Genomic DNA, 13700 nt, shown 5'->3' on the forward strand with positions numbered 1-13700 from the left:
GATTTTAGCTTTTCGGGATTTGAGCGTTCGGGATCTTTGCGTTCGAGATTTTGGCTTTTCGGGATTCTGGCGTTCGGTATTTTGACATTTTCTGGATTTTGGCTTTTCGTGATTTTGGTGTTCGGGATTTTCGGTTTTCGGAATTTTGACCCATTCGGGATTTTGACCGGGTCTCTTACTGTTTCAGGGGTAAATAGAAGGGTTCGTTTTGAACCGACTTTATAAACGTTCACTTCTAATTAGTTTTAAAGAGCGTATTTCTCAGATTCAGATAAGTTTATTGTTTTCATAATACTGAATAAATTTTAAATGGTTAAAATCCCCAGGGAATACCAAACGCTGAAAATCAGCACTTTTGTTTAACAAGTCTTTCCTAACTTTCAGCGTTTTTGTTTTTGCTAGAATCGGTCATGAACCGGTAAATTACCGATAATTTATTTTTTATCAAAATTCAATTTTGAAAAATCTATTAGGGGATCTATAAATCGGTCCTAATCAGCTGTAAAACTGTGTAAATATTTTAGGCACGGCACAATGAAAATTAACTTTGTGTAATGCTTAAACTCGTGAGTACAGGTTTTCATGACTTACACCGCTAAATAACTTTATTAATGTGAAAGACAAATAATTGCATCGAAGTCACGAGTTTGAACATTCCGCTATCGTGGGACGCTTTGCCAATGTTGTCCATTCTAATCCAAACATTTGCTGACTAATTAGCTCCGGTCTCCCCTAAGGGAATAATTAGGTTCACGTAATTTTTAACTCAAATGTTTCTTTAGCTGATTTTTCTGGTATTTATACATTGTTAGAGGTATTCTAATTTCCAAGAGGTTTTCAGAACATTTATGGTCTATCTAGTTCCCCGCTAGAGGGCAGTAAAATTGCATGATGCATATGCTTCGAATTTAAAGTGAATGAATGAAATAATGTTGCAGTCTGATGGAATTTTAGAGCCATATATTTATGTAAAATGTCGATACTTAATATAATTATGTCTTTAATATTGTAAAATTTGTTCCACAGCAGTTTAAAGTGATAATTCCAACTAATATTATTTCTTGTTTTTCCTGATTGTATCCCAAAAACAAAAAAATACCAAAAACACGAAAAAAAATCAAAACAAAAACCAAAACCGAAAAAATGCGATTTTGGTGAATGTAAAACAGAAATGATGCGCAGGATGTCAGCTGTTGGAAATCAAAAAGCCATCCCTGAGAAAGGTCCTGTGATGCTTCTCTATGAGCTATTTAATGATGTAAAATTTGAATGTGTATCATCGGATGGGCATCAGCATTCGCGCTTCAAAATGATCGCTACGGCCAATAACACCAATTTCGAAGGTACTGGACCGTCGAAGAAGTTGGCAAAGAATGCCGCAGCGAAGGCGGCACTAGCTGCTCTCTGCAACATTTCCTACAGTCCAATGCAGACACAACTGCCAAAATCCACCGTCGCCAGCATCAACTACAGCGACAAGGAATGTCCTGAATTGGCTCAAACAATTGCCGATGGTATTGGAAAGTGAGTCCATTTATTTGATATAATTCCTATATTAATTCGATATTCCCTTTTCCCTCTTCTCTCTCTCTCTGATTTTTCGCTGTTTTTTGGGTGTTTTCCCTCCCCCTATTTAGATTTTATTTCAGGTTTATATTCGTGTCGGAAATGCAATTAGGTGTGATTCCTTCTAATCACACCTATTGTAATCCTCGGATTTTCTCAAAGTGCTCAGATCGAGCTGAAATTCACAGGGTATATGTTTTGAACATCCCTGATGCCGAAAATCATAAACCGGTAATTTCGGGTCCGGCCGGCTGTCCGGCCGTCCGTAGTACGCAATATCTCTGGTTTGGATCGAGATATCTTCATAATTCTTTTTTTTTTTAAATATATCTACACGCGCGTACGACGATTTCTGTGCTATTAGTTTTTTGAAAAACCGGTTCTAAACTGGTTAAAAATCACGTTTTGTAGTTTATCTCGAAATCTAAGCATGCGATTTTGAATTTTTAATGTTTATCTTGTAGCCCAGAAAATTTAGACCAATTTAAAAAAAAGAAATTAAGACATTCGTCGAACGGTTCTCGAGATATTTCACTTTAAAGATTTCAATTTTAAGAGAATTTCCTATTAGCGTCAGGCGAGAAAAAAAACGGGAGAAGCGGCGTCGGACAAGCTTTCCCCATATATATAGCACTCTCTCACTCTCCCTTTCTCTCACTCTCCCTCTTTACATAGTCAGTCTATATTCGAAGATTTGTAAGGTACCGTCGTTGCGGGTGACTGCACGTTTTTTCGCTGTTTTTCAACTTTACCCTCTAAAAGTGGATAGTTAAAATGAAGGGAGGGGGGTTATTGGATAAAATTATTTGTACTCAGTTGTTAATGAATGGATTTTGTGCCACTAACATTAATTTTATAAAATTTTACCGGTGCGGGTGACTTTGCACTTTTTAATAAATACTAAAAAATCAACAATTTCTGATAAGAAACGAGAATGAAGATCTTCACATCTAAGGGTAAGATGCACGAGACCTACAAGATGACGTGGTCGCCATCTTGATTTAACGTTTCTGTCCGCCATTTTGAATAAGTGTCAAACCCTAAAACTGGTCCGATTGGGTTGAAATTTTAGTATGTTGTAGCTGATGTCAAGACCTTTTCAAAACGTATCTATGTTCCAGTCTACGTCAAGTACTTACCTAGATACAGAGGCTCAAAGTTTAAAATTTTGCAATACTCATATTTTGGCGGTCTTTATTTTTTAATCTTCAATATCTGAAACCTAAACGAAATGCCTCAGTAACCATTAAAAATGGTTAAGTCTTTTATTTTATATATTTATTTAGTTTAACATAATTAAAAAATAAATAAACGAAAAGTACATTTAATTAATTTTTTATTTTTCATCTTTGCGAAAACAGTTTATAAGATTCTCAAATAATGCGCTGTTATAAACAAAAACTACTATTCTTTTTGTTTGTTTGTTAGATCTCATCGCCTAACGATAACGCTGTCTTTTTTCTGATGGTTTCGATAAAAGAAGCTCCCTGTAGTTCTGTATTCATAAAAATGTCAAAATTTTGAACTTGGAGCCCCTATATCCAGACAATCACTTGACCTAGGTCGGATTTTATATATGTTCTGAAAAGGCCTTGATATCAGCTAGAACATACTAAAATTTCAGCTCAATCGGATCAGATTTTTGTTTTGACAGTTATTCAAAATGGCGGATAAAAACATCAAATCAAGATGGCAACCATTCCATCTTGTAGATCTCGGTCATTTTATCTTAAGTTCCCACAAAATTGGATAATTTTTAGCCAAATACTTCTATAATAAAGCTTTAGAAAGACCATTATATGCAATTTTATAACATAAATCATGCGTTCTTAGGAAGATAATAGGGAAAAAAAATATTTTAATAAAAATAATCAACAAAATCGAAGTGGATTATTCTAGCCAGATAAATTTAGATTGGATTTGGACAATTTACTACTCTGAAATCGATTTTGGAATTGTACCTTCAGATAACTCTTTCACGGAGCCGTTTTTTTGACAAAATACCTTTACTAGGATTTCATTGACTATTACTGAAACTACAAGAATTCTTTTGAGGATCATTGTACCTTACTTGGTACTTAACATATCCCTATGTACTTTGACATGGTAGACCGGATCGGCGAAGACTATCAGTAAGTGCTAGAATTGTTCAAAGTCTCACGAACAGCAGAGTGCAAAGTCACCCGCAACGACGGTAGCATATACAATTCACGGTTCGCGACGTCTTTCGCGGATCTTCGCGAGGCGCGAATTTTCGCGGGGCGCGTAATTTTTCGCGGAGTTTCGCGGGTCGAGTATTTTTTCGCGAATTTTCGCGGGGTACGAATTTTTTCGATGATTTTCGTGGGGCTCGATTTTTTTCCCTGGTTTTTGCAAGGCGCGAATTTTTCGCGGATTCTCGCGGGGCGCGAATTATTTCGCGGGTCGCATATTTTTTCACGAATTTTCGCGGGGCGCAAATTTTTTTGCGGATTTTCACAGGGCGTGAATTTTTTCGCGGATTTTCGTGGGGCGCGATTTTCTCGGGTCGCTGACAGAGGTTCTCAATTAATGTAAAGTTGAGGCCTCTATCTTTCATAGTTTCCAAGATAATCGACTTTAAAGATTTTCAGACGCTTTTATGCATTTCTCATCCAATTTTCTTAATTTTTAAGTGAAATTTTGCACATATCAAGTCTGAAAGGGGTTCTAAATGGACGTAAAATTTGAGGCCTCTATCTCTCATAATTTCCGAGATAATCGACTTTATAGATTTTCAGACACTTTTATGCATTTCTCATCCAATCTTCCTCATTAATAACGATAATAAGTTACATACAATTTAAACGAAATTTGCATTATTTATGTATAAATATCGTTCAAGTTTGCCACAATCCGAATTTGCAACGAAGGAATCGCACCTCTATAAGCTGATCTAGGCTTATCACTGGCTTATACTCTCAGAGGTTGCATTTCTTTTTGTTTTAATGGAAATTGGTGCTTTCCATTCTAACACTGTTGCATAACTATTGGATATCTCTCTCTCTCTCTCTCTCCTCATCCAAATGAGTGCAAACTATTACAGAGATTCAGAAATATGTAGGACATTCATCCTCAGTCGCTTTGGCCGAGAGAACATTTACAAAATGTTAAACAACAAAATGAGGGTAATTCCATTTCACCAAATAAGTCCCATAAAGCGTGGTTAGGAAAGGATTTTTATTAAAGCAAAACCAGAAAAAAAAGAAAAGCAAAAAAAACAATCTGATGGACATTGAGCAATATTTTTCTAATTGATTGTGCGTGTTTTTTTCTTTACTATTTTATTCAATATATTTTTTTTTCTTTCGGTCTGACGTATATTTCGAATGTGATTTGCTCTGGATTATTTTCAGACACGGCACGGCATTCAATATTGATGCTTTCAATTGGGAATTATTTGACCACGAATTACGAAGGGGTAAATGTGTCGAAAATTACGTGTTAATATACTAATGCTAACCATTTCAAATAATACGAATTGAATTATTCAGGGAAATACGAGTTTTACTAACATATAAAATTAATGGATAAATGTAGAGAGTTTAGCGTGTAACACATTAAAATTACGAGAGAATATTGGTCAAATAAAAATAACAAATGTTTTCAATGGGATTAAAATTGGGGAGGAAATTCCATAAAATCACAAATATTTGGCTCAAATATTTGAAAAGTAGTAGCAGCGGAAAAAAGACACTGAGAGTTTCATGGTAAATAATATTACGTAAGAAAATTTATTAATTAATAATTAGAACGATAGCGAAGCATTCGATGCTTTGCGGAATGCTCGAACTCGTGACTTCGACAGTATACCTTAAAATTACTTTCACAAAATTTCCCATTTACCGGTTTTAACCGATTTGAACCGATTCATTATTTACTCAAAAGATACTCCGAAATATCTTAAGAGCAATAGAATTGATTTTCGGACAAAAATGCTTATCGGTTCATAACCGATTCATTACTGGTTCACAACCAATTGGAACCGATACAGACTTGTTGGAAATTCCAAGACCTTTCCAACTAGCCCAAATTTGATACCATCGGTTGAGAAATACGCTATCAAGAGCGTTTTCAATCTTTGACCTTGAAAAAACGTTATTACGAATTATTCAACAGAATTTTTGATATATGGTCGAAATGGCCTCTTAGGTACCCTCATTGCCACTCTGAATATGGATAGGGAAGTGAGCGTGTATGACAGCCTGCTGATGCGGTTTGCGTTGGTTTGCGACTTTTCAATTCTCAGTTGTTTGTATCCAGAATACTCCCACATTTTCTTAGTTTTTCGCTAATTCTTTAAGTTTTTTTGTTTAAAAATTACATTCAAATTAGTTAAAGGAAGTGAAAAACCAGTGCAAACAGTTCAAAACATGGTTTTAATCTAGAAAAGAACGAATTATAACCTGACTTTGAAATGTCAAATAGACTGCAATGGTTTATAATAAGAAGAATAGGGCCCCAATTTATTAAATGGGACTTTCAAATTGCTAAAACTTGGTTCTGTGATGCATTTACAAGTGGTCTTCAGTGATTTTTGCTGCAAATTAGTTAAATTTTTCTTAGTTTTATCGAAATCAAAATATACCATATCGTCGGTTCCGAAGAAGACTACAGTAGACTCTCTCAAATTCGGGCATATAGGACCGAAATGTCAGCCGAATTAGACAGAAATTCGGGCGACATGTGCATATAGATAATGAGTTTACACACTCATATATAACGTAAATTGCATGAAAATCCCTCAATAATGCAAAATCACATCAAAACTAAGACAAACCATGCCAAATTTGAGCATATTTGATTCATTTGATAATCTTAATCAAACTTGAAAAATGACAACAAACTTTTTTCAAATGTAACCGCTGCCCGAATTAAAGAGTAGCCCGATCTTAAAAGTAGCCCGATCTTAAAAGAGCCGAATTAGCGAGAGTCTACTGTATTTGTAAGTCCAAAATGTAAACTTTACAGGAAAGAGGTTTGAAGTTTGACAGCTAAAATTTATTTACATTAATTTCACTGCAATTAGTATACTTTCAGCTTGTGAAACTATAATATTTTATCACACTTACGCATTGAATATCTTCTAGTTAACACTACTTTTAAATTAATTATAGCAAAATTGTGGGCAAAAAACTCAATAATTGCTGATTTTAAGATTTTTTCTTGTAACTTTTGCAGAAATATCTTAATCAACATAAAATTTTGTGGGGATATAGATCTAAGGTTTCTGCATCCAATGATACCAACTTTTTATACTATTGTAAGTAGACTTACAATAGTCTTCTTCGGAACCGACGATATAATCCCTAATAGCCAACTCCCGGACGGATTTTTTGAAAGAATGGGGCCTCAGTTATTTAGTAGATCGTGAATAAATGAGAAAAGTAAATTCATGATATAACTATGAGAAGATTTTTAGTGATTTTGACCAAAAAATTAAATATTGATAAGATTAAATATTGGAAAAGTAATCTCTGGATAAACTAATATAAATTTTTAGTGATATAAACCAGAAATTTAGTAATTTTTAAAATTTTAAATGACAACCAATACGTGAAGAACCACCAGATAGCTACCTCCTGAACGATTTTTTTCTACCAGAAATGGTGTCCCATAAGAAATAATTGATCAGTCATTTGTGGTTTAATGTTAAAAAATAAATCTCTGGACAACTTATGAAGCGATGGAAAGATTTTATTGAATTTAACCGAAAACATTGATCATTCAAAGTTTTCAGGGACTATAAAGCATCAATAACTACCGTGTAGTTACTTCCCGGACGGTTAATTCTGTATAAGAATGAAATCTGACCTGACTTTTCGATACGTTTGTTTTTCCAAAGTTTCACTATGTACCTATATTTTATATCCTTTACTTTTCTTTTGTAATGACTTATTTGTTCGATAAAAAAATAAAATAAATTTAAACTGCTATTTCAAAAGTCTCCTTTAAAAACTACTCATTCAAAAGATCCTTTTCTTAATGACAATGTTATTATTTTACATTTACAGTTTTTACATGACAATTGCTAATTTTAACTGATATAAATTCTTTAGTTTTAATACTTTTAAAAGTTAGTTGGCATAATAAATTTAAAAACCAAAACCATGTTATCTTGGTTTATTACGAAAACGGCTTTTAAATCTTTTTTTTTATTTTCGAATATGTTTCGGAGGTAGTCGAGGTGAATATTTCGTCTATAGACACCTATGAACGTAACACATTACGATATCGATTTTTTGACAGTCAAACTGAGCTCACATTAAATGGTCTATTTCCCATCCGAATTGCCTTAATTAGGATTTTTTTGAAAGGCCTTGAAATTTCCACCGAATCATAATAACGGTTTTTCAAAGTCTAAGTTTCAAAAAGACTAGAGAACGTATTTATTAACCGAATAGTATCATTTTTGGGTTCATTGGAAAGGTCTTGGAATTCCCGAAAATACTGAACTGGTTCCAATCGTTGATGAACCGCTAATAAATTCGTAACCGATAAGTAATTTTTGGGTGTAAATTAATTTTATTAGTTTTAAAATTATTTTGTGCGATTTTTTTGAATAATTTATGAAAAGGTTTAATTCGGTTGTGAACTCGTAATCGGTAACTGATGCGAATTTTTTCATTGGAATAGCACCATAATGGATCAAAATTATTATTCAAAAAAAAAAATTAAGTATTTTCTCGATAGGCGGAAATGTGGTGAACTTACCCTAATATTTCATCCTTAAAAAATTGAAAGAAAATTTAAACTTATGCGAGAAAATATTTACTCCAGAGCATGAACTGTGAATTAGGTATTTGAGGGTATTAGAGATTCGCCACAGGAAAAAAATGTATAGTACGTCCCAGAAGGGATTAGCACAACAAAGTGTATTACCAAAAGCCATGTTGCTATATAGGACTTTGTTTCACTTCCAAACAATGCATTAGATTTTTTCTTTGCTTTTTGCAAAGTTGCAAGTATTTATTCAAATAAAAAGACATTTTTTTTAGCTAAACAGGAACTATAAAAGCACAAAAGTTCCAGAAAAAAAAGTTTTAGAGAGTGAGGGTATGTGAAACATTTTAGTTTTTCTCTTCTAAAGCATTTTCAACTTCAACCCAAATTATTCCTCGTTGGCTTGCGACAGTTTAAGAATATTTAATTTAAATTCTAAGATGTCAGTATCTCGATTAATGACACAATATTCTCGTTCTTCCCTATAAATTGCCAAATTCTATCCGAAAAATCAATAATATTTTAATTTTGTAAACGCTCTGAATAGTTGGCCATAGATATAACTCCGGATAAATAACAAACTTGGCCAGATTTTAATTTGCAACGATATAACTTCTCGCCATGTCTGTCTGTAAAGCATGTAAAGTCTTTTGGCATCCTTTCAAGTTATTCCAACATCCAAAAAAGAAATCCATTCCATATCTGTGTAGTATAGAGAGACATTAATGTTTGCACGAAGAACGTTTCCGGACTTTGGTGGATTTTACCGCATTTTGAGAGAAGATAAATGTTAGTAAAAGTTATGTTAGAAATGGAGCCTTGTGTGTTTATATACAGTGGGTGCTAAAATAAAGACTCTCTGTAGGATATGTCCTGATTACGAAATTTCTGATAGCGATTTTTGATAGATACGAAAGTTTTTGGAATGGAATTTCTAGGTAGAGTAAATTAAGCTAATTCAAAACCTGCTCCAAATGGAAATTTTTCGCTACTCCAAATGGAAACGTCATTGTTTTCACGATAAATACAGTACTAAATTATTGTATTTATATATTTTCTATACCACAGCTTCATTATTTAGGTAATTTTGCTCCAAATAAAGCAAAAATCCATTCATATTCACAAATTTTAATTTGTTAATTTCTCAGAAAAATTAAAAGTATACCTTTTCACCATCGGATTTTTCACCGATAGACCATGTTTTTCAATGAAAAACACAATGAGGCGACTCTTGTTTATTCGTTTTGTTTAACATTAAATTAAATTACATTAAATTAAGTGCTAATCTTTATTGTTAACGGTACGTGAAGCTTTCAAATGAAATAATTACTTATTTCGTGAACAAAAAGGATTTTTCTGAAGTGTCTGCAAATGCTTCAATAAGAAACGCTGGGAGTCCTTGTAAAAAGGCCTTTATCCTTCCGAAAAATCACTGTTTTAACAACAAATGATGCAAGAATGGCTAAAGCGATCTTGATGAAATTCGGTATAGGGTCAGTGTATGATTTAAACTTTTAATTTATGCATACCACCCCCTCCCCCTACCTTCCGTTCTGGTAGCCCCCATACAAAATGAGAGCACTTTACCTTATAACTCCTTTCTGAGAGAAGGTAAAAAGCTGAAATGCGACATGGAAACAAGGTTTAAAAAAGACTTTTTAACCATGCATATTTCACGCGAGTATTTTAGAAAACCAAAAAGCACTAAGAGATATTTTAGAGAACTAAAAAAACTAAAGTCTTGTTAAGCATCTGATTGTATACTTTTTGTTGTAAACATATCTGTCTTTTATATTAAAATGTATAATATTGTATAGTCCCAACTTGTTGCATTCAACCGGGGCATTAACCAAATAAATATTCTATTCTATTCTATTCTAACTATAAGTAACGAATAGGCATACGAGTAGAAAGGGGAGAACTCTTTCTCTTCTTGGCGGACCGGTATGCAATGCAGACGTCTTTAGGTTTAGCTCCTCGCAGACAGTCTGGGGCCCACACAGTCTGAAGACTACGCATCTCTCAGGGAATTAAGATAGGTTCCAATAGGTGTAGCAATGTAACTTCTTTTAGTCTTTCCGTACCGTAACATTTCCAACGAGTCAATTTTATGACTTCATCAGAAAAATATTAGTTCAGGAATTTGTTTGTCGCAGCCATATTTTTCTTTGAGTACTCATAGCCCAAATAGTCGCAAAAGATGTGAGAGTTATGAGAACCCATTCCTCCCCAATCCTCTGATTTTATATTTAACCATGATTGAAAATTTGCAAGTTTATCTACTTGAAAAAAAAACTAGTTAAATTTTTTGTAAGCATTCTTGAATTGTCACTGCGGACTTAAAAAATGCTCGTTAAGGCGTCTTCTATACGGGGGGATTTCGAAATGCACCCCACTGTGCTATGTACCGGTGAGTCTCGGGAAATCTCCCCTAGTGGTTCATGCCTGAGATAAATTTTCTCCACCCTCTGTTATAAATTCTCCAAGTGTGCTCTAACTAAATTAGATAGTCTGGAAGGCTTTCTATTTTATTTCGAAACGTTTCGAACGTCAATCACACAATGTTTTACAATCGAAGAATTTGTTAAAGAGTGGTAAAGTTGTAATTTATGCCTGGTGATGAACACTTTATAAGGAAGAGGGGATTGTGCACCCATCCTCTATATCAAAATCGTCTTACCGCAGAATTTTATGCCAATATTGTTGCTAAATTAAGAAAATATCCTAAGTTTTTATTTTTCTATAAATCAACTTTATTCATATACGTAAGAATCTCTGAGTTCCTAGAAATTAGTTGAATATCACTTTTCGGCTGACAAATTCCATAATTGCACAACGATGTTTATTTAACAATTCGATCATATTCTAATGAAGATTAAACGATACATTCAGAATAGTGATCGATACCGTGTCCCTATTTCACCTGCTTTTCGACCCTTGATAACTTTGAAAATAGTTCACGAGAGAAACATCTCTTGAAAAACAAAAAAAAAATTAAAACCGCTTGAAATGTCAAAATATTCGAACATAAACAAATGGAGCTTTCGAAGAGGGAGATTTTAAGCGCCAAAAGATAGTCAAAAATGCACCGATCTAAAGCTCAGTGGGGGACTTTTGTGTCAAAATGGCGGTTTTCGAAATAAAATCCCCCCGTTTAGATGCTCCCTAATCGTCTAACCCACAAAAAAGTTCATAAAAGTTTGTACTTTTTTCACAAACATTGTTCGTAATATGATCACTTGACGAGAAATTTTTTGTTCTTTTACAAACACTTAACCTGATTTCTAAGTTTTAGGAAAGCTAAACATGGTAATACTTTAGGAGTTGATTAAAAGAAAACTTTACATCTTACTTAAGCCATACCTTACATGATGGTGTACCCTTTCAAATACCTTACTAGTTAATATTACGAATGCAATACATAGTAAAGCCTTCGTATCGTTTGCATGTTTATTAAAAGAAACCCAGCAACGAAAGTCCCCTGTTTGAACACCATTCAGGAAACGCGTTCGGAACATGGTTCGGTCCAATGTAATATCTTACGGGCTGGGGAAAAGCGAACGCGGTTGAAGCAATGTTCTCTTTGATGGCCACCACTTTCTGAACATTTGGGAGGCTGCCACCGTCGCGGCATGTCGAACAGGGAATTCTATCGTTGTTGGGAAGCCTTACACTGTGACTTACTTATTCCTTACATGACACTATAATACTTTCATATAACATATGTTAGTTATTTTGAAAGCAATACATTTGCAAAGCTTTCGTATGACTTAAATGTCGTTAAAAAGTAAGGCTTGCAGGGAGCCTTACAAATCACTATCACTTACATGTTAAGTTTTACTTTCGCTGCTGGGTTACGCTTTCGATGACGCCCCACACGTAGTAATCCAGGGGATTCAAATCCGGGCTGTTTGGAGCCCAGAACTGGTCCACATTGTCCTACAACCAATTTTTGACCAAATGACTTGTGTGCGCGGTCACTCCGTCCTGTTGGAAGACATAAGGTCTTCCAGACGCTACTTTGACGCATCGTGTGATCACTCACTTCGAGAATCAATACCATTTTCCGAATTGATAGCCTTGGAACTTCACAAATCATCGTCTGAGCGCGTTGAATCATTTCAGGAGTCCTCACGGACGATTTCCTGGCGTGTTTCTTCCTGATCGATATGTCGATACTATCTCCTGATCCATTGGCTTTCTAAAATTTGCGGGCGATACGGTAATCTGCGGGTTTTGTGTACGAGAAGAATTTAATTATTTCTAATCAGTCCGATCGGCACGGAGGGCTTCAGTAATAGTAATGGCCACTCGGCAATTGTGCTCTTAACTTGATTTCACCATTGCAATTTTTTTCTGCTCTTACGGCGTTATCACACTTGCAAATTAAAATTTTAATGTGATTAATATTAATTGTCGCTTGTGAGCGTCCAAATATGTTATTTGTGTCTTTGAGTCACTTAATATTTGGGGTTTTTCTATTTATTGATAAAAAAGTAGACTTGGCCTGCAAAAATAAGTTCAAATTTACCTAAAGCATAAATATTTTTCACATTAAAAAATTAAAGAGAAAATCGCATTAATTTTTCGCATTAATTTTTCGCATTAATTCTATAAATCAATTTATATCAAATTTTGCGGGTCAAGTCTACCTTTTTATCAACAAATAGATCAAATTTTGAATGTAAAATGATTCAAACACACAAATTACACATTTGAACTCTCACCAGCGACAATTAATGTGAATCATATTAAAATTTTAATGTGCAAGTGTGATAACACAGTAAGAATCCCATGTTTTTTTAGTGATTGTTTACCTTGTCGAGAATTTCTTTCAATAACATAGAATTAATCAAGTCGATACAAAATAAAATATGGTTTTCGTATTCGTTAGATTAGAGATCACTAAATAAGATCCATTTTCCTGTTCTAAATAAAGTCATAATTGTCATACAATGTAATTTTACTTTAGTTGGCCAAAAGTGCGTACATGGCCGAAAGGGCTGACTCTAGCCTACTTGTCAGAAGTGCCGTTTCGTTAAGTGTGGAAAATCTTGAAATCTGGTTCTTAGCTAAGACAATTTAAGTTCCATAAATCCTTCGTGTCAGAATACGAAATCTTAATTTTGGAAATACAGTAGAGTCTCGCTATAGTCCATATTTGGTTCCAGATTTGACACTTGGGTCGCACTATAGTCCATGTTATTTTTTAAAATTATCAACGACTTTTAGTATTGAAATTCCTCTCGACGACTTCCACTTTCTTTGTGATTGTGGTACTTGTGCTCGCTCTCTTCATTCCGGATCACAATTATCACATTTACTCAATAAAGTTTGGCAAAAATATTAAAATAATTATGACAACATTGCATGTCGCGTACTAAAAAAAACAT

The 13700-nt window shown here is 34.1% G+C and overlaps 1 protein-coding gene across 2 annotated transcripts in view; it reads left to right on the plus strand.

Annotated features, from left to right (window-relative positions):
• The window catches only part of LOC129806573 (double-stranded RNA-specific editase Adar), a 36198-nt gene that overhangs the window by 12763 nt on the left and 9735 nt on the right, over positions 1-13700 (plus strand). For both annotated transcript variants that reach the window (XM_055855258.1, XM_055855259.1), the window contains exon 6: positions 1170-1524. In XM_055855258.1, the coding sequence (XP_055711233.1) occupies positions 1170-1524 (355 nt within the window). The remainder of the gene's footprint in view (positions 1-1169; positions 1525-13700) is intronic.

The sequence above is a fragment of the Phlebotomus papatasi genome, chromosome 3 (assembly GCF_024763615.1).
Source record: "Phlebotomus papatasi isolate M1 chromosome 3, Ppap_2.1, whole genome shotgun sequence".
NCBI classification, from domain to species: domain Eukaryota; kingdom Metazoa; phylum Arthropoda; class Insecta; order Diptera; family Psychodidae; genus Phlebotomus; species Phlebotomus papatasi.